This window comes from Saimiri boliviensis, chromosome 15, assembly GCF_048565385.1.
Source record: "Saimiri boliviensis isolate mSaiBol1 chromosome 15, mSaiBol1.pri, whole genome shotgun sequence".
Classification (NCBI taxonomy): Eukaryota; Metazoa; Chordata; class Mammalia; order Primates; family Cebidae; genus Saimiri; species Saimiri boliviensis.
The window spans coordinates 82718103-82738648 of NC_133463.1; the positions used below are offsets into that span (position 1 = coordinate 82718103).

The 20546-nt window shown below is 43.0% G+C and overlaps 1 protein-coding gene across 4 annotated transcripts in view; it reads right to left on the reverse strand.

Annotated features, from left to right (window-relative positions):
• Window positions 1–20546, reverse strand: part of ZFAT (zinc finger and AT-hook domain containing) — a 225937-nt gene that overhangs the window by 19528 nt on the left and 185863 nt on the right. For 3 of the 4 annotated variants that reach the window (XM_010344221.2, XM_003933686.4, XM_074387174.1), the window contains 2 exons: window positions 12244–12370; window positions 8945–9075 (listed from right to left, as the gene is read on the reverse strand). In XM_010344221.2, the coding sequence (XP_010342523.1) occupies window positions 8945–9075; window positions 12244–12370 (258 nt within the window). The remainder of the gene's footprint in view (window positions 1–8944; window positions 9076–12243; window positions 12371–20546) is intronic. The other variant, XM_074387175.1, reaches the window with a different exon arrangement.

Below are 20546 nucleotides of genomic sequence, written 5' to 3' on the forward strand. Positions count from 1 at the left end.
GCTTATTTTTACTTTAAACATTTCACAAAGAAATGGAATTTTCCATAACTACGATGGTGTAAGAGAGCTCAGCAAGTAATAAAAGAGCTTTGAGAGAGGATGTAATGTGGAGTAGCAGCCATCCAAAGTCATACCAGAAACTTCTCTCAAAGAAGTTTTAGTGAAGACAAAGAAAAAGAAAAGGTTCAAACAACTACAGGAGAACTAAGGAAGGCCTACAAAGGACAAGAGTTGGCATTAAGTGACAAGGAGAGTAGCCCATTGCCAAGATTCTGAATGAACTTTTTGTTTCTGAATCTACACGCTAAAGGTCACCATTGAGCAGCAACAGAACAAATGTTCTATCAGGAATGTGAAGTATGAGAACACTTTTAAGAGGCTACCTGCATGTGTAATTAGGAGCTTCATACAATTAAAGTTGGCAGAGCCCCAGATCAAATAAATTGCACTGCAGAGTTCATTAGGCAGGAGCCTGACCTCACCAACCAACCAAAGTGTGCAGCTGAAAAGGTTGTCTTGGTAAAGGCTATAATAAAGGGAAAAAACTCAAAGTCATCAGTGAAACTTCAGTATTTTACAAAGATCAAAAGGACTTGGAATTAAAAGATAAAGTGAAACCTGGATTATAGGTGTCTATTAGAAATCCTGAGCATATGCCTAAGAATCTAGTATTAGATCATCTGAAGCCAAAGAAGCATGCTGGGTGCATATGCTCTTGGTCCTGGAGATATGCAACCCATCTGACTGCCCTCGGAGGACACATGCAGTTCTCTTGCCTGGGTCTTCCACGGGCATTTGAATCCATCGTGACTCATTACACTACAGAGTCTGCAAGCATGGAGTGGGTGTGACACTCAAATACAGTAAGGAATAACAGAAAATACAAGAAGTTATGGCAGATGGAAACTGCTGTTACTATCAATTCTTTTAAAATTATACATACTCTTAATCTTCTTGGAAGGATCTGATTCCTTAGATGAACCATAACAATGACAGAAAAAGTTTAATGGGAAAGTGGAGTAAATGATACAACTGAAGATGTAGGGTTCCATCATGGTGAAGAGAATACAAGTCTGCTATTTAATGTACCATACATGCAGAGGCAAAGAGGCTATGAAGGGGAAAGGGGAATGGAAAGTAAGAGAAAAGCCAGCCAGCCAGTGACTCTTCTTTTATCTACATCACGAGAATCATGTGGAAGTTAGGGAGAGACTTGTTTATAGTAGAAGTAAAAAAGTGCCTCTGTGGGAACAAAAAAAAGAAAATTCCATTAGCTCACCAGTTATTTGAGCTTAGAGGGAGGGCTACTAAAAAACTGGGATGGACTTCATTCTTTTGTGGCTAGGATTAGAGAAGAGATCTCATCTTGGTCCCACTTTAAGACAATGGCCAGGCTCTCTTCCACCACAGTCTGTAAAGGGTTAGAAGAGGATCTTGCACCAGTGGGATTCTTCCATCAGGGCTTTTGCTGTGTTGTTACAGTCACATTTCTAGAATAGAGCATTTATTTTTAAAAGTAAAATTAAAAATAGATTTCGAAGCCTCACGTAAGTCACTTTCTAAGCCCCCTCCCCATTATTTCACCATAAGTTATGAAATGTTCAACATCTGCCACCCAATGGGAGGAGGCTGGTCTGAGCTTCCCTTCAGGTGGCCCCCAGGGCACCCGGATTCTCTCAAGCCAGAGGCTACACTTGAGAAATCCCTTCTGCAGAGCAGCTTCTCGCCACCAGGAGCCCTTGTCCAGACAGGCAGTGAGGAAGGGGTTGGGGGACCACATTACTCAGACCCTTAAATTAAAACATGACAGACTGGACATGCACTTCCTTGCAAACAGGCAACTGGTATATGTGGTCTCCACTGAAGTAGATTGGCCTTTCTTGCAAAAATAATGAACTGCAAATAACAAATAGCAATTCCAATGCTGGCTGGCAACAGCATAAGTCTTCCAGCAATAACTGCTACTTAAACTCCCTCTCAGACTTCAGGCTGTATGCTGAGCCCAGGGTGAGGGCTCTGCCTGTTCTTCTCCCAACACCACCAACCATCACGGGGACCCACCTGAAGGCTGAAGGTGGCAAAAGCTGTGTAGAAGCAGTTGGGAGAAGAAGGTGGGGTGATTTGGGCAAAGCCAGGGTTCCTGCTTGGTTTTTTGTTTGTTTTGTTTGGATCAGTGGTTAAAGCATGTCGGAGGGACACTTGGGATTTTGAACAAGATTAAGGCAGAATACTTGTGTGCTGTGCCTGCAGTCCAAATTGCTCCTTCCCATTAAGGACCCAACACACAGTGTGGAAGCACTTAGCACACTGCAGAAAAACAGCCAACGGAAGAGTGGGGGCAACCCCGGGGGCACTAAAACTGGCGGGCAGTGCGTGTGACACCCCCTCCCCACCCCAGGCTTGTAAGCCAGGGGCAGCCGACTCCTGGGCTGTAGGAGAAACACTCCATGTGGATAGAGACACGGTCCTGCCACGTAGAGTGCTGCTAACACTAGTTCCTACTGAATATCTATTCCCATGGGACCAGCGTCAACAATGGTTTGCTAGCCCATGGCCAGGAGGATTGAGTGAAGTGCTGGGGCTCCATGGAGGACTCCTCGGGGTTGGTGCACTGTGCTGGCACAGTCCTCAGCATGACTCTCTCAAGGACATGCAGGATGGAGCTGATTCCTGAACCTTAAACCAAAATCTCAACTTGATGGAAATATAGACCTGCCAATGGACATGTTTTCTAGAAGCTACTAAATCATCATGAAATCTGTCCATCAAAATTGTCTCTGTGAAAACTGAGAATTTCACCTCTGAAGCAAACAATACCCTTTCACTGACAAAGATATACTCACATCCTGAAACATATTTGTACATGAGTACATGTGTCAACTTGACTGGGCATGGGTGCCCGGACATTGGGTCACACATTATTCAAGCTATGGCTGTGATGGCGTTTTTGGATGAGATTAACATTTAAACTGGCCAATGGCCCTCCTTAGTGTGGGTGGGCCCAATTCAATCAGTTGATGGCCTAAATAGAATAAAAAAGTTGACCCTCCCCTTTTGAAAAGGAGGGAATTCTTCCTTCCAACACCCTTCAAGCTGGGACGTTGGTTTTTCCTGCCTTTGGTCTCAAGCTGAAACACTGGCCCTTCCTGGGTCTTACGCCTGCCAGTCGTCAAACTGGAGTCACACCATTGGCTCTCTTGGGTCCCCAGCTTGCTGACAGCAGACACTGGGATTTGTCAGCTCCAGTCATATCAGCCAATTAGCCAATTCCTTCTTTTATACACACACACACACACACACACACACACACACACACACACACCCTACTAGTTCTATTTCTTTGAGCAATTCTGACAAATACAATGTTTTCGTATCAGGTCTCAGTAAAGCAGGAATGGTGGCCGAGTCACAGGGAAGCAGGCTTGGCAAAGTGCATGGTGCTGGACCAGACTGCATCAGGCAAGCTCTTGCACACAGGCGAGTGTGCTGGCCATTCACACAGCACATGGACTGAAAAGCAACACAATGGACGAACGACTCACAACACTTCACTGGGAGCCCGACTCCCAGACAGGCTGTCCCTCCCCCATCGTCAGAGGCTGACACCCCACAATGCCCCAGCACCCCCATCTGCTGTTTAGGACAAACCTTCAGCAGTGAAAATAGCACAAACTTAAAAAACAAAAAACTCAGAAAGACCCAAGATTATCATAAAGGCAAACTGTTCAATCACCCTGACCTTCTTAAAAGGAAGATGCTGTGTCATCCAAAGGTGTCCTGATTACTTAAAACGCTCCCAGGAAAAGAAGAAAGAGCATGGTGCAGTTGCTGGCTTAGTGGGCCCAGGAACCAGAGGCCAAGACAAATGTCAGTGACAGCCTTAGACAGGCATCAATTGTTCTGCTAAATGTCCGAGGGCAGGAATGCTCAGTGCAGGTTCACTATTTATAAGAACCAAGAAATTGTCATTTGTTAAAAATGCCAACATTACTTTAAGAGGATAGCACAGGTCAGGAAGCTTATGGCAAAAGGACATTCTGCTGTGGGACATGCCATAAGGCCACAAGCTGGGTGGACTCCAAGTAGGTGGAAGGGAGAGACCAGGAATCCCTGGCCCGTGTTATACCAGGCAAGTCATTACTCTATGCAGGGCCTCTTCCCCCACCCCTGCCTCTGCCTCCAGTCACCCAGCTGGCACCGGCCACTAGCTCCTGTGCCCACCGCTGCCTGGAGCCCTGCCCCCACCAAACACTCACAAAGCCCTCCCTGCTCAGCACCTGCCCCCACCCCAGACCCAGGCCCATGGTAGGCAAGCCCCTGGTGCTCCCCTCATTGCTCCTGGGGCCCTGGACCACCTCCCTGAATCATTCAGCCCTCTTGATCGGAACTGCCTGTTTAAGGTCTGCATTTTCCAGAACTCTCGGCCCATTCTGCTTGTTCTTTTTTCCATTGCACCTTTTGCCGCGAACACACTATTATAATTTACTTATTATATGTATGTGGATTGGCTATCTCCCCTAATTAAAACGTAAGCTTCTCAGCCATATCACTCATCTGATTTGTTCACTGAAATATCCCAAGTCCTGAGAACAGTGCCTGGTTAGTAAAAGCAGCTCAAGGAGTATTTGTTGTATGAAAAAAGTAAATCATTTCCCTCATTAGACTATCTGCTTCTTGAGAGCAGGAAGTATCTTAATTCTATAGCCCATGTGGTGGGCAGAGTAATGCCCATGCCCCTCAACCAAGGATGTCCACATCCTCATCTTTGAGGCCTGCGAATATGTTACCTGACATGATAAAGAAGAATGTGCAGATGTGATCACAGTAAGGACATGGGGATGGAGATGCCATCCCAGCTGGATAGGCCTGGATAATTTTGGTGGGTCCAATGTAATTAGAAGGACCCTTAAAAAAAAGGAGTAGGAAGACTGGCAATTTGCCCCTGGAAGCAGAGGTCAGAGTGGGTGGATGTGAGAACTTAACCTGCCATTACTGGCTCTGAGGATGGAGCAAGGGAGCCTTGGGTCAGGGAATGCAGGTGGCCTCTCAATGCCAAAAAAGGCAAGATAGCAATCCTTCCCAGAAAGACTGTAGCTCTCTCGACATCTTGATTTTAGCACAGGAAACCACTGCAGACTTCTGACCTCCAGAATTGTAAGCTAATAAGTTTGTGATGTTTTAAACCATGTTTGTGGTAATTTGTGGCTGTGGCAACAGTAAATTAACACACCAGAGACTGAACATACTGTGTTGCTCAGCAAATGCCTGCTAAGTGAGTGCCTGTCAACCATAAATACAATGCTACTTAGAGTCTAAAATAAAATTTAGACCATGAGACCATCCACGAGTGATTTAAGTCACGAGCCAATAGTAATGACTGTTGCTTGTTGCTGTTATTATTTTCTTCGGTTTTTCTTTTCTTTCAATTTAACTAACTAATTTCGACTCAGAGATGCTCATGACAGCATTTCCTGTACAGCTAGCTAGGTCTTCCATCTACCTTGTCAAGCAGTTCTATTCATCAAATACACATTTCCTCCTCGTAAAACCTTAACACAAGATTTAACAATGACAATAAAATGAATCACCTTATTTAATGAAAACTGTGAAGTTTAACAAACACACACTTAGTTGCACTCAAGTTCTCATCTGGGCCCTTCTGCCAGGCTGGAGCAGGGTGCGCAAGCATGATTCTGATTGTTTGGAGATGCTTGGGCCCCATGAATCTATTTTTAATGCTGATACTCAAGAAAAGAGAGAAAGTGACAAGAAGTCATCGATGACACATTTCTGCATCCAACAGAATTTAAATGGTCTCAATTATGGGCAAAATCTTTTCCCTGTCTCTTTAAACAGCAAGAGGCAAACAGATTTTTCACACCTCTCTTCTCTCCAGCACTGCCAGCCACCCATCAGCCCTGCCATTACTCTCATCCCAGAAGCTGAAAACCCCAAAAGACTTGGGATTAATCACTTTCAGTTATTAATGGATTTTGATATGTAAGATTATTTTCAATTAACATTAGCAAATCAAAAAATTTATAAAGAGTGTATATCTATTGGTTTTTATGAGAAATACATTTTGAAATTTTTAACCATCCAGGAGCAACTTACGTACAATGCTGAATTTGTCTTGTTTTTGGCCTTGTGGAAGATGTATATAAAAGAGATATAAAAAGATCTCAAAATATGCTATGGCATAGTAACTTGAAACATTGTTCTGCAGTACACATCAGATACTTTATGAGTATTATGAGGCATTCTTGCTTTTTTCTGACAATTCTGATTTATAGTATACAATTGAAGAACTGAAACCTCCAACACAGTCGATTCTATTTCATAATGTTTATTGAGCGCTACTCTGTGTGATGTTTTGGGTTGGAGGAAGAGAAAGCCCCCAACATCAAAGTCCCTCCCACAGGAGGAAAAGCTTTCCTCTTTCCAAATGGTGCACCAAGGTTCACGTTTCAGTGCTTCAGCACACTTATTAAGCGTATTTAATTTCTTGACCGAAAAACCCTAAACCAGAGTTTAATTAAAAGAAAAAGGTTGAAACCAACTTTTCTAATAAATACAGCTATATTTTAATTTAAACTACAGGACAATGGAATTCACAGGGTGCCATTTCACCTGGGAGAGCCTGGAACACCTCATTTCCTTTGCTATAGGAGTGGCGCTTAATGTCTGTCCCCCCATCAGTCTGTCCACCCACTCTCCTCTCTACCACCGTGAGCAAGGTGCGAGGCCAGGCAGACAAGAAATGGCCAGGACTTACCCCTCCTTGGGTAACATTTCCAAATGTAGTTCCCCACGACTCTCTGTGTAAAACAGTACCACTCTTTGCTGTGTTTGCAATAAGAAAGGAGCTCCTTGGAAGGGTGGCACTGTTTTCTGCTCCTGCAAACACATTCAGCTTGTCGACACTGGTCGTTTCGGATGCTTATCTGCCTCATCCCTTGTTGTTGTTGTCAGTCTAATGCCTCAAAGCATATCTAAGCTGTAACCCAAACCCTGCGACTTCATGTATCACTGCATTGCCTGTGAGGCTCAATAAATCATGTTCCCCAGCAGCAGCAAATCAATCTAGTTCTTAGAAAGAAGATGCAAGTCACAGTCAGAGGCACCTTTCTGCACTCTCAAAAGGATTTCACGTGTATGAAACATCCAAGGTCCTCCTGATACCACCCCAGAGAGACCCTTCCTAAAGTACCGGGTCCAGCTGGGGACTCCATATGTCGAGATGCAAATGAGGAGTTTCAGAAGAGATTTATAAGACGATCTGAAGATTGCAACCTAGTAAACACCGAGAAAAGCTACAAAGGTACTTAGCCTGGAAGCATATGAATCTTTTCTCAGCCAACGCAGATACCAGGTTGCTACAGACAGAAACATCCTCCGCCTACTCTCCCAGCTCGACTCCTGAGAGAAACCACACTGCAGAGGAGGGATTTTAGGACACGCGATGCAAACATTCATCTAGATATGCTAAGTCTTCTTGGAAGATCAAGAAACCTAAGAGTTGAACCAGAATGTATGAATACCCCATAGAACAACTTGGCCTGAATTTCATGCTTTGCATTGGGTCCTCGGCACAGTCAGGGGACAGTTGTGGAGACAGCTCTGGGATGTCCCCTTCTTGCTCATCAGGTCACCAGGGACACATCACTCAGGCATCCCTATGTGAGTGCCTAATTAAGAAATATCTTGTTTGTTAGTGCCAAGAAAAGCTAACTTCTTTCCTGAGTTAACTGTTCAATGTCTTTATTTTTTCTGTTAAAAAAATTCAGCAGATTTAGTCAATTTCAGGTAACTCTAGTAATACACACCTCTTCCTGGTCTCTCCTCACACGTCAGAGAAATCTTTCCCAACAACCCTTTACAAAATCACCCCAACCCACACTCCTAAACCCCACTCCTTTCCTGCTTCCCTTGCTTAACTTTTCTCCTGGCATTTGTTTACCATCTGACATCCTTTACATCGTACTGGTTTATTCGAGCTTTATCTTTTCCCCACTGGAAAGTAACCCTCATGATGGCAGATACTGGTTCTCTCCTAGACCCCAGCAAATAGAACCCTGCCTGACAATAGCAGGCACTCAGTAAATACCAAATGAATCAATACAAGGGGCTAACTGTGAGAAACCCTATGGTTTGCATTTCTATTTTCTCTGTGAACTTGAACTCTGATTTCAGATTACATATTTCCCTGGTTTTGATGCATTTACTGTTTTTGTTTTCTGCTTTTAAAGTATTTGTGTAGGCCAGCTAAAATCTTTTGTAAAATGAAGCAGGAGGTAGCAGATAGAGAGATAGGCGTAAGCAGATAAAAAAGATGACCTAATTATCAGACACTTTGCATTTTAACAGATGGTAAAGTCTCTACTGAGGATAGAAAAGGAAATGAGCCAAGCAGATAAAGGATTAATTAAGTGAAGCAATCTTTATCCCAAATTGATCATCTCTTCCAACCAGAGCAGTACCCTGCGTTGATTGGATCAGGGGTTTACTATGTAGGAAAGCCAGTCCATGAGGACATCCTCCTGGCTTCTCTGGCAACCCCCATGCATCCTACTAGCTTAATTTACTGATGGGGCCTTAGGCACTGAGGGTTGTTTTCACCAGAGATGTGTCTCAATGGTACACAGCATGCTCATTTCACTCTGGGATTCTTTGAAAGAAAATGAATGAAGACTTTCCAGAATTTTTTCTTTTTAAATATACTACACCTCTCCCCCAAACACTTCCTGACATCACCCCAGTATAGAGATAGAGCTACTGAAGAAGCACTCCCATGAGATCTGAGGTAGAATAAGAAAAGGCATGGGACTAGACCCATTTCATTCCAAGTTCGACCTCAGGTAGGTTAAAGACTTAGAAACACATGGAGGAGGAGAGAAACTGACTATAAGACAGGGATGAATACCAACAAAAGGAGGGTCCCTACCTGTTTAACCACAGTCACTGTCCCTGGTGCCATGGCAACCACTGAGGCAAGGGCAGTGGCATCGTGGGTCTCAGCACCCAGCTCAATGATCTGCTGCAGGATGTTCACGGCCGTGGGGTCCAGTCGGTCGCCTTAAAAGGAAGAAACAAAGAGGACATCATTCAGGCCACTGGTGCTACAGGACATGGAATGCAAAACCAGCTCCTCTGTTCTCCTGGGTGACGCCTTCTCCAGAGGATGCACTGGCTCTCTGTAATCTTGTTTTCTGCTTTTAAAGTATTTGTGTAGGCCAGCTAAAATCTTTTGTAAAATGAAGCAGGAGGTAATAGATAGATAGACATAAGCAGATAAAAAAGATGACTTAATTATCAGACACTTTGCATTTTAACAGTTGGTAAAGTTTCCACCGAGGATAGAAAATAGAAATAATCTGTCTGGTGCATGATAGCTTATAAAGCATTTTCCATAAGAACATCTCAAAACTCCAAGCAACCTGTGAGGATGGGACATTGAGATGTTATTTTTATTTTGTAGATTCCTCATTTGGACCACTGGGTCAGATGCACCACAAAGCCAGAACTCGAACCTACATGCTCTGAGTCCTAATGTGGGGACACAAGGCTGCCCTCAAAGTGGAACTCCTGAGGAGTGCCAGCCAGGCAGACTCAGTGAAAGTGTGTGCCAAGAAATTCCACAAGTTATAGGCGAAACATCCAAGGATGTCTCAATTATTCAACCAGTGGGCTTTAGAACTCCAAACCAACTGAAGCTGAAGGTTCTATTTTAATCATCTCTAAAGACTGGACTCTGTATCATCAGGGTAGCTATTTAGTATCCCCACCTGCTCCCACCATCTGCCAGGCCATCTGCCGTCCTGAGCATACCCTGACCCTGATCATTAATTTACTAAAAGAGAAATGACTGCTTGATCTCCACCTTAGCATAATATTATGCAGTCTCTGCCAACATTTTCATCCTCATGGGCAGCTTTTTGTGGGCCATGTTCCAATGTGAGTCAATCAATAAGAGATCAGAGAAAGGTGACTCAATGTGTCTCACGCAGAAGGTAGGACATGCCGGTGGCTGAGGCGGTGGCCAGCTACATTCACAATGCATCCCCTGGCACCCACCAAACACACGCACCTTACGGGGAAATGGTGCAAATGTACTTTGCAACCAATCACTCTGAACGTGCAAGGTTCTAATTCCACTTCCATGGACTCCCTCAATGACCATTTACCAAGCCCTGGGAACTATTGCTCCTGATGAGAAAACAAAGCCCTAACCCTCCCCCCTCACCCCCCACCTCCTCTCAGGGCTCACAGGCTCCTGAGTCAGACTGTAAGCAAATCATGACCGTACCTGGCAGGTCCCATGTCAGGAGTGCAATTAGGGAACAGTACAGGAAAGTGAGGGGGATTCTCAGGAGGTGGCCTGCAGTCTGAGTACTGCAGACGAGAATGAGTTTGACAGAAAAAGGCTGTGATAGAGAAGAACCCAGGCTACACCTCAGGGAGCACTGGAGTGTGTGTTCCTTCTGAGAGCTGTAGATCTGGCCGAGGGCAGCATAGCCCAGGGGTGGGATGGCCAGAGACACAGACAAGGCCAGGCAGGAGCCAAAGAAGCTGAGCCTGGCCTTTTCAGCTGCACAATTAACAGCTAGGAAGAGACACCATCGGAGGGCCTGAGGAGAAGTGACAGTGTGAGTGAGCCTGAGAGTGAGAGTGAGAGTGTGTGTGTGTGTATGTGTGTGTGTATGTGGTGTGCGGGGCTGCGTTTGTGCATGTATGTGTGTGGTGTGCGGGACTGTGTTCGTACACGTGTGTGTGTGTGTGTGGTGTGCAGGGCTGTGTTTGTGCATGTGTGTGTGTGTGTGTGTGTGTGTGTGTGTGTGTGTATGCTCATAGGGGATGAAGACAGACAGGCTGCATCTTGCAGGTCCTGAGCGATCATTGATGTCACTGAACATCACGGAAGGAAACTCAAGTTGTGACAAGACCTCGATGCTGAGAGCCACATTTAACAGCCTGGGCCTCAACTCTTCCGGCTGCAGAAGTGAAGGTGCCGCCTCCTGCATTCTCTGCAGCTGCACAGGCAGTGAACACAGCCCTGCCAATTAACCTTCCCTAAACCGACTGGCCCACAGGAGTTTGCGGTGCAGCTTCCTTACGATCTGGAGTTTGGGGATTTCAGAACTGGGCAAAAATAGTGTCTTCCTGACTCCTATTTCCTATCACCATTTCTTTTCACCTAATGCTTCCCCTTTAACCGAACTTGCTTGACCTCTTCCCTCCAAATATGTACAGGGCTGCGGTATGATACTTGTGTTCTGTTCATAGTTTAAAAAGAGCATCAAGAAAAACTGTTTTCTAAGCATAATGCCCCAACTGCCATTAGGCTGGTGTGGTGAATTTTTTTTTTTTTTTTTTTTTTTTTTTTTGAGACAGAATCTCGTTCTGTCACACAGACTGGAGTGCAATGGCACAGTCTCAGCTCACAGGAACCTCTGCGTCCTGGGTTCAAGCAGTTCTGCATAAGCCTCCTGAGTAGCAGGGATTACAAGTGTGCACCACCATGCCTGGGTTTCACCATGTTGGTCAGGCTGGTTTCAAACTTCTGACCTCATGATTCACCCGCCTCAATCTAACATTTGACAATCATGACATTTGATGTAAAAATCCTGATGGGCCTCTTGGGAAGGAGCGATTCTGGCCTTGCAGGTCTGCAAAGTGACCCCTGCACGCCACAGTCTCTGCCGCTCTCTACCACCCACTGAACCCACACCACCTCCTGCCACTGCCTGCCTGGTCCCTGTAGGCCCTGGAATAGATGTCCCTGAGGAAGCATGGAATGGGACGATGCTGTGACAAGCTAGGAGACCTAGACTCCAGGACGAGCTCCCTCCAACATCCTAAAGTGGGTGACCCTCAGCCAAGCACTAACAACCATTAACCATAAGTCAATCATTAACAGTGAACAGCAACCTTCCACCTCTATGAAGTGAGAATAGTCAGATCTACTCCCCTCACAAGGCTGTTCTGAGAATTAAATGTGCTAAGGTGTCGGGAAATCTTGTGGCCCTGTTCTAAGGCCTGCCCTCTGCTGTGGCTCTGCTCTAGAGCATTTCTGGAGGCAGAGATCTCTGGTGCCTGGCAATGAAACTGCTTCTGCAGACTGAACGCTGGGCCAGGGATTCAGAAGCAGATCACCTGATGGACACCATTCATCACAAATGCATTCATTCAGCTCATCCAGGAAACACAGCTGTGAGACGACAAAGGAAGACCAGGTCCCCTCACCACTCTCAGAGGTGTATCTCAGGTCCTGGAGCGCGGCCACAGCTGCCTGTGTCCCCTGAATGTCTTCTTCCGCCTCTGTGATGTGGAGATACTGGGTGGAGGGCTCCTCAGGAGCTTCTGTTGCTGCCTAAATAAAAACATAACACCTAAGTCTTCTCCTAAAAGATCAACTATTTCCCAGAAGTTCCAAGATAATGTATTAAGACAGAACAAATGCACACAAGAAAGCAATACACTGTGACATCTTGTTTACCTGGTACCCCTGAGAAACCAGTTGCTCCCATAATTATACTTTTGAAAGAGAAAACTTACCTTTGTGAGGACCAAGACCTTTAAAAACCAGCTTTGGTAAAAAGCCTCTGCTGTACATTTTTTGTGGTGAGAAACAGAGCATGTATGTTGTTCACAATTAGCTCAGATATTCTTGCATACAACTCTTCTAACGGCTTCTCTGTTTCCTCCCAAGGTGACCAACACTACCTCTAATCTGCACCTTACCCTGGGGACTGGTGCCATGTGGCCAATGGAGGAAGGGGCACAGCCACCGGGCAGCTGATGGTGGAAGGGTTAGGGGAGGTGATTACACAGAGGAAGGGACATAACCACAGGGCAGCCATGGTGGACAGGGTAGGGCAGGTGATTACACAGAGGAAGAGGGACAGCCACGGGACAGATGATGGTGGTCGGGTAGGGGGTAGGGTGGGTGATTACACAGAGGAAGGGACACAGCCATGGGGCAGCTGATGGTGGACAGGGTAGGGTGGTGATTACACAGAGGAAGAGGGACAGCCATGGGGCAGCTGATGGTGGATGGGGTAGGGAGGGTGATTACACAGAGGAAGAGGAGCAGCTGATGGTGGATGGGGTAGGGCGGGTGATTACACAGAGGAAGAGGGACAGCCATGGGGCAGCTGATGGTGGATGGGGTAGGGAGGGTGATCACACAGAGTAAGAGGAGCAGCTAATGGTGGATGGGGTAGGGCGGGTGATTACACAGAGGAAGAGGAGCAGGTAATGGTGGATGGGGTAGGGCGGGTGATTACACAGAGGAAGAGGGACAGCCATGGGGCAGCTGATGGTGGATGGGGTAGGGAGGGTGATTACACAGAGGAAGAGGAGCAGCTAATGGTGGATGGGGTAGGGCCGGTGATTACACAGAGGAAGGGGCACAGCCACACGGCAGCTGATGGTGGAAGCGAAAGGACCAGTGATGGCACAGCACGTGGGAAGCACAGGTTCTGGCAGAGTAAGAGTTCGGCAAATCTTAGCTATGTGTGCCATTCTTATCCTTCCATGAAGGTAAGAAACAAAACTGACTACAAGAAATATATTTGCACAAAATCAGGACTTGTGAGAGGAGGAGGAGGAGTTAAAGTGGCGTTCAGGCCAGGCGCGGTGGCTCAAGCCTGTAATCCCAGCACTTTGGGAGGCCGAGGGGGAGTGGATCACGAGGTCAAGAGATCGAGACCATCCTGGTCAACATGGTGAAACCCCGTCTCTACTCAAAATACAAAAAATTAGCTGGGCATGGTGGTGCGTGCCTGTAATACCAGCTACTCAGGAGGCTGAGGCAGGAGAATTGCCTGAACCCAGGAGGCGGAGGTTGCGGTGAGCTGAGATCGCGCCATTGCACTCCAACCTGGATAACAAGAGCGAAACTCTGTCTCAAAAAAAAAAAAAAGTGGCATTCACAGGTACCACGTGCCTCAAGGAGAGAAGAGGTGGAACAGAAATTTTACAGTACATGTTAATAATTATCTCTTTCTGGACAGAGTGGAGAGTGCAAGCAAAACTTTAATGCCAGATGCATGAATGTCACCAATGAAGAAGAACAAAAAGGACTTCTGACAGAATTTACAGGAGTCAAGTTATGCTCAATAAGCACAGATCAGTAAATTACATAGAGGTTCGGAATACCATGTAATATTCCTTCACAGCCAACTGGCCAAGTCCACTTAGGTGTTTCCATCCCGACATACAGTAGACACCCCCAAAATATTAAATGAATGCATAAATGAACAAAAAGAAGAACATTTTGTTCTCAGTACCATGAGACAACAGATTGGCCGACAGTAGATTCAGGCAATGCCTTAGCTTGTGAAAGGACAGGATGCAAGCTGAAAGGTTTCTCCTCATTCTGGGGAAAGCATGCAGTAATTGCTGTCAGGAAGGGTGGTGCTCTTTGCAAGGCATTCCTGGGAGCCAGGTGGCACACACAGTTTCCTGGCTGCTCACCGTCTCATGTGTGGAGTCCACTACCTGGCCTTATGTCAACTATTTCTGTTGGGTTACAGCTCTGCATAAGGTGCTAGAATCTGCTGGAAGCAAGGTCTTCAGGGGAGACGGGCATTACTGCATGCATTTATAAAAGCACCGACTGACAAGATGGACTGAGTTTTACACTGGTAATTGACATTCGAATGTCTATTTTGTTAATGAAGAGTAAATTCTTCCAGTATATATTAATAATTGAAACAGTAGATGACTTTTAGCATAGATGAAGATGTAAAAGTGACCATCATCAACATCCACAATAATCACAGCAGCTGCCATCTTCTCAAGGCCTCCAGGGGACTGGTTCAGACCTCAGCATTTTACATATGGTTTTTCTCAGTGCTTCTGAGCACTCAAGGATTATTAGCCTTCTGTACAGATGAGAACACTGAGCCATGGGGGTTAAACAATGCCTTGAGGGCAAGCAGTTTATAGGTGACAGAGGGTTCAAAGGGCTCCAAACTTCTTACTTAAAAAAAAGATAAAAAAATTTTAAACACACAAAAGAAGACAGTTTGATCTAATAAATTCCACGTATCCATTAACCAGTTTCAGCAATGATCAATCATGGTCAGTCTTTCTTGGCCTATGTTCCCACGCACTCTATGCCCTGCCCTGGGATTACTCTGAAGCAAATCCTGAAATCATTATTTCCCCTATAAATATTTCACAGTGTATCTCTAAAAAATAAAACTCATCCAAAAGAGAACTACAGTGCTCCTGTCGCACTTAAAAACTTCACAATAAATCCTTAATATTATCAGTGATCTAGATAATGTTTAGATTTCCCCAATTATCTCATATTTTAGGTTTGTTCAAATCAAATCTAAACAAGGTTCACACATTAGAACTGATTAACATGTCTCATAAGACTTAAAACCCATAAGCTCTTCCTCCATTTCTGGCGTTTTTCCCCTTGTAGTTTATTTGTTGAAGACAGCAGGGTGTTTGCCTTACACAGCTGTCAGCAATCTAACTTTCACTGATTGCATCCCCATGGAATTGACCAACATTCCTCCGTCCACAGCCTTTTTGGTAAACTGGTCACTGGATATAAATAATAAAGCTTAATTAAATTCAGGTTTCCTTTTTGCTTCATGAGTTTTACCGGGCAGTTCTTTCAGGAGACACACTTTGGACAGTGGACTCTTTAATGTAATATCAGCAGTAACTGATGATCATTGCTAAATCCATGACATCATGAGAAGGTTGCAACATGGTAATATTCTAATTTTTCTTGTGTTAGTTGAAATAGTTCGAAAGAAAAACCTTCCCCTCATCAAATGTTTGGTTATGTTTACATAGGGTTTATTTATTTATTTATTTTTTAAAGGTATTATAGGGCTGGGTGTGGTGGTTCATGCTTGTATTCCCAGTATTTTGGGAAGCCAGGGTGGGAAGATCACTTGAGGCCAGGAGTTTGAGACCAGCTTAGGCAACAAAGAGAAATCTTGTCTCTATTATAAAAAATTTCAAAAAATAAGCCAGGCATAGTGGTGCCTGCCTATAGTCCTGTCTACTTGAAAGATAGTAGACAGGACTACTGTCTCCTGAGGTAAAAGAACTGCTTGAGCCCAGGAGTTCGAGGTTGCAGTAGGCTATGAAGGGAGGCTCCATAGCGTGCCAGGCTGGGTAGCCAGATCCTAGCTGTCAAAAAATTAAAAAATAAAGGTAGGACAATTGTTTAATTCTTGGTCTTAATTTACCAGTTTTCTTTTTTTTTTTTTTAATTGTGCTTTAGGTTCTGGGGTACATGTGAAGAACATGCAGGATTGTTGCATAGGTACACACTTGGCAATGCGGTTTGCTGCCTCCATACCCCATCACCTACATCTGGCATTTCTCTCGTTATCCCTCCCTGACCTCCTCACTCCCTCACTGTCCCTCCATTGGCCCCCCACAACAGACCCCAGTGTGTGATGCTCCCCTCTCTGTGTCCATGTGTTCTCATTGTTCAACACTCGCCTATGAGAACATGCGGTGTTTGATTTTCTGTTCTTGTGTCAGTTTGCTGAGAATGATAGTTTCCAGATTCATCCATGTCCCTACAAAAGACATGAACTCATCATTTTTTACAGTTGCATAGTATTCCGTGGTGTATATGTGCCACATTTTCCCTGTCCAGTCTATCATCGATGGGCATTTGGGTTGGTTCCAGGTCTTTGCTATTGGAAACAGTGAGTGACTCTATGAACATACGTGTGCATGTATCTTTATAACAGAATGATTTATAATCCTTTGGGTATATACCCAGCAATGGGATTGCTGGGTCAAATATAATTTCTATTCCTAGGTCCTTGAGGAAGCTCCACACTGTCTTCCACAATGGTTGAACTAATTTATAGTCGCCAACAGTGTAAAAGTGTTCCTATATCTCCACATCCTCTCCAGCATCTGTCGTCTCCAGATTCTTTAATGATTGCCATTCTAAGTGGTGAGAGGTGGTATCTTAATGTAGTTTTGATTTACATTTCTCTAATAATCAGCGATGATGAGCATTTTTTTCATATGATTTTTGGCCTCATATATGTCTTATTTTGAGTGTCTGTTCATATCCTTCTCCCACTTTTGGATGGGTTTGTTTTCTTTCTTGGATTCTGGATATTAGTGCTTTGTCAGATGGGAAGATTGCAAAAATTTTTTCCCATTCTGTTGGTTGCCAGTTTATGCTAATGATTGTTTCTTTTGCTGTACAGAAGCTCTGGAGTTTAATTAGGTCCCATTTGTCTATTCTGTCTATTGTTGCCAATGCTTCTGGTGTTTTAGTCATGAAGTCCTTGCCTATGCCGATGTCCTTCAAAACAAAGAGTTGTTTCTCTAACATTCTACAAAGGTGACTGAATTGTTTTTTCCAAATATCATTATAAACTTACAGAATGAAATATATTTTATGTGTTTCACTGTCATTATTAAACACTAGGAACAGCCTCAGAATCACAATATCATCCCTACTACCAACAATAGAATACTTGAAAACTGCAGCTTTTGTTTTGCCCTTAGGTTACATCCTAATCAAATAACTGTTTTGAAGTCTCTTGAAATTGTTCCTCTCTATGTAGTTATGTCACCAATTTGATATACAGTTAGAATCATTTATTTCATTTTACTCACAATGTTTAAGACTTGCTTTTAAGTTTGTTTTTATTATTATATAAAATACTTTTACAATATTTTATATAATCAGAGTCAAATCTACACAGCAGGGTATGTTGAGCAGTTAGGCAGAGAACAAGAATAGGGGTATCCCTTCCATCTTGTTCTTTGCCTCCTTTCCCTAAATAAAATGACCCCATTTCTAATTTTTTGTAACTACTTTACTTTGAAATAATTTTAGACTTACACAAGAGTTCCAAAGTCATAAAGAGCTGCAACAGAGAGTTCCTGCAGACCCTTTACCCAACCTCCCCTAATCTTAACATCTTTTGTAATCATGGCACAATGATCAAAACAAGAAATTAACATTGGGACACTATTACTAATTAAACAATAGTCTTTATCCAGATTCCTCCAGTTTTCTCATCAATGTCTTTTCTCTGTTTCAGGATCCAATCCTGCATGGCACAGCGCATTTAGCCATCATGCCTCCACTGTCTCCTCTTGTCTGTGAAAGTTTCTCAGACTTTCCTTATCTTTCACGACCTTGACACTTTTGAGAACTATAGATGAGGTATTAGACCTCACATTCATTTAGATTTGTCCGATGGTTTCTGATAATTAGACTGAGGTTGAAGATTTTAGTTAAGAATACGATGAGATGAAGCATCTTCTCATCTGATAACATCGTATCAGGCATTGTGTCAGGTGACACATGATGTCAGCATGCTTCATTACTGATGACGCCAACCTCTATCGCTTGGTGAAGGTGATGCCTCCACTGTAAAGTTCTTATTTTTGCCTTTTGTAATTCACAAATATTTGGAAGGAGTTTATGTGAATATCCCAGCGAAATGAGGTTCCTTCTGGCTGTGTCCTTATGCTGACTTGGAACTTCTTCCTCCAACAGTGACAAATTTGGCTTCTGCTATCTATAGTATATTTACTTATTTGTTGTTCATTCATACTATACACACAAAGTGTGAGCGACACATTACTAACTAGATCACAACACTTACCTACGGTTCTTTTTGTCTTTAGCCTCAGAGTGTCTGGTAAAAACATTGTACTCTAAAGTTACTGAGTTCAGCTCTTCTCTTCCCCAACCACTTCACTGTAAATATGTCATTCATCTGCCATATATACTCTTCTTTTAAGTTTTAAATTTATCCTTCAACTTTAAATATATATATATATATATATACACATACACACCACGCACACACACACACACACACACACACAAAAGCACACATGCACACACTTTTCTTCACCGCTTTTTTTCACATAACATCTGCAGTGTAATTGTGCCATAAGATACTCACTGAACTTCTAGTTAATGGACACTGGGCTGTTTCCAGCCACATGCTATTAACAATAGTGCCGCAATGACCACCCTTAAGCAGATACCTTTTCTCATTTTTCCTAATGAAACTTTGGAATGGTTTCCTAACAGTGGGATTATTTAGTTAATAGATAAAGAAATTCATATGTAATTTTGTTACATATTGCTAGTCCCTTCATAGGGCTGGGCCATTTTACATTCCTACCAGCAACTTATGGGAGCAGATTTCCCCACAGCCTTTCCAGCAGAAATATCAAACTTTTGGATTTCTGTCAAGCTAGATGTTGAGAAAGCCCATTCCAGGCTAATTTTAATGAACGCTTATTTCCTTATGTGAGGCTGATCATGTTTTCAGATCTTCAAAGTCATTTACAAGTCCTTTTCCCTGAACCTTTCTTATCTCTCGCCCATTTTTCTAATGGGTTGTTGAGCTTTCTCATCACTATCTTTTATAGGCCTTTTATAAAAATATTAATTTTTTTTCTACGATATGACTGAAAATGTTCTTATCATTTATCTTTTTATTTGTGTATGAGTTCTTTTCAGTAAAACTTTTAAAGTTTTTCTATGCAGTCAATTTTTTAAAAAACTTTTTCCTTATTGAGTCTGGATTTTGAATCATAGTTACAAAGGTTCTCCACACTCTCAGTTTATAGATGAATTCACTTTTGTTTTCTCCTAGTATTTGTAAAATATCACTGTTTTTACATTTAAATATTTGATCCTTTTGAAATTTGTCTCATATAACTTTATATAAGTTATAATACACAGATTCAATTTTATCTTTTTTCAGATAGCTATTTAGTGTTCCTATGTCACTTATCAAAAAGCTCACCTTTCTCCTACCAACTAGAGACACCATCTTTAACAATACTAAATTTCCACATACCACTGGGTCTATTCTAAATTTTCCGTTCTGTTTCATTAGACCATCTATTCATGCATACTGTCTTAGTTATAGAGATTTCATAATATGTTTTAATATCTGGTAGGATTCTCCTCTTACGGTTGTTATTCCCAAGGGTTTCCTAGCTAATTGTACTTAGTCTTCCAAATGAACTTTAGAAATCAACTTGATTAGCTCCAGAAAAAAAATCTAATGGTATTTAGATTATATGTAATATGTAATAGATCATATTACACTGAAAAAATATTGTGTAAATTACCCTCAGGGGAATTAACATCTTTATGATATTGAGTATTCCCAGGTTTATGTCTCTCTCAGGAATGTTTATAGTTTCCCATATTTACATTTTGGACATTTTTTATAAAATTTATGCCTAGATTTATCTTGGTTTTGTTTCCTGTATCAAATAGGGATTTTGTTTCCACTGTAACTGATTTATATATGTATATATGTGTGCATACATAAGCATATAAATATTCTTATATATACACATGTGTATACACAATTATATGTGCAGGTATATATGTATCTATGCTACTAACTGCTGTATGCTGACCTTTTAATCTGCTGCTCTTTGTATTAGCTTTTCATTCATTCTTTTAGATATTCTGAAAATATCTTCCCATTATATGCATATAGAGATACTTTTATTTCTTTCCTTCCAGTTCTAGGTCTCCATCTGCT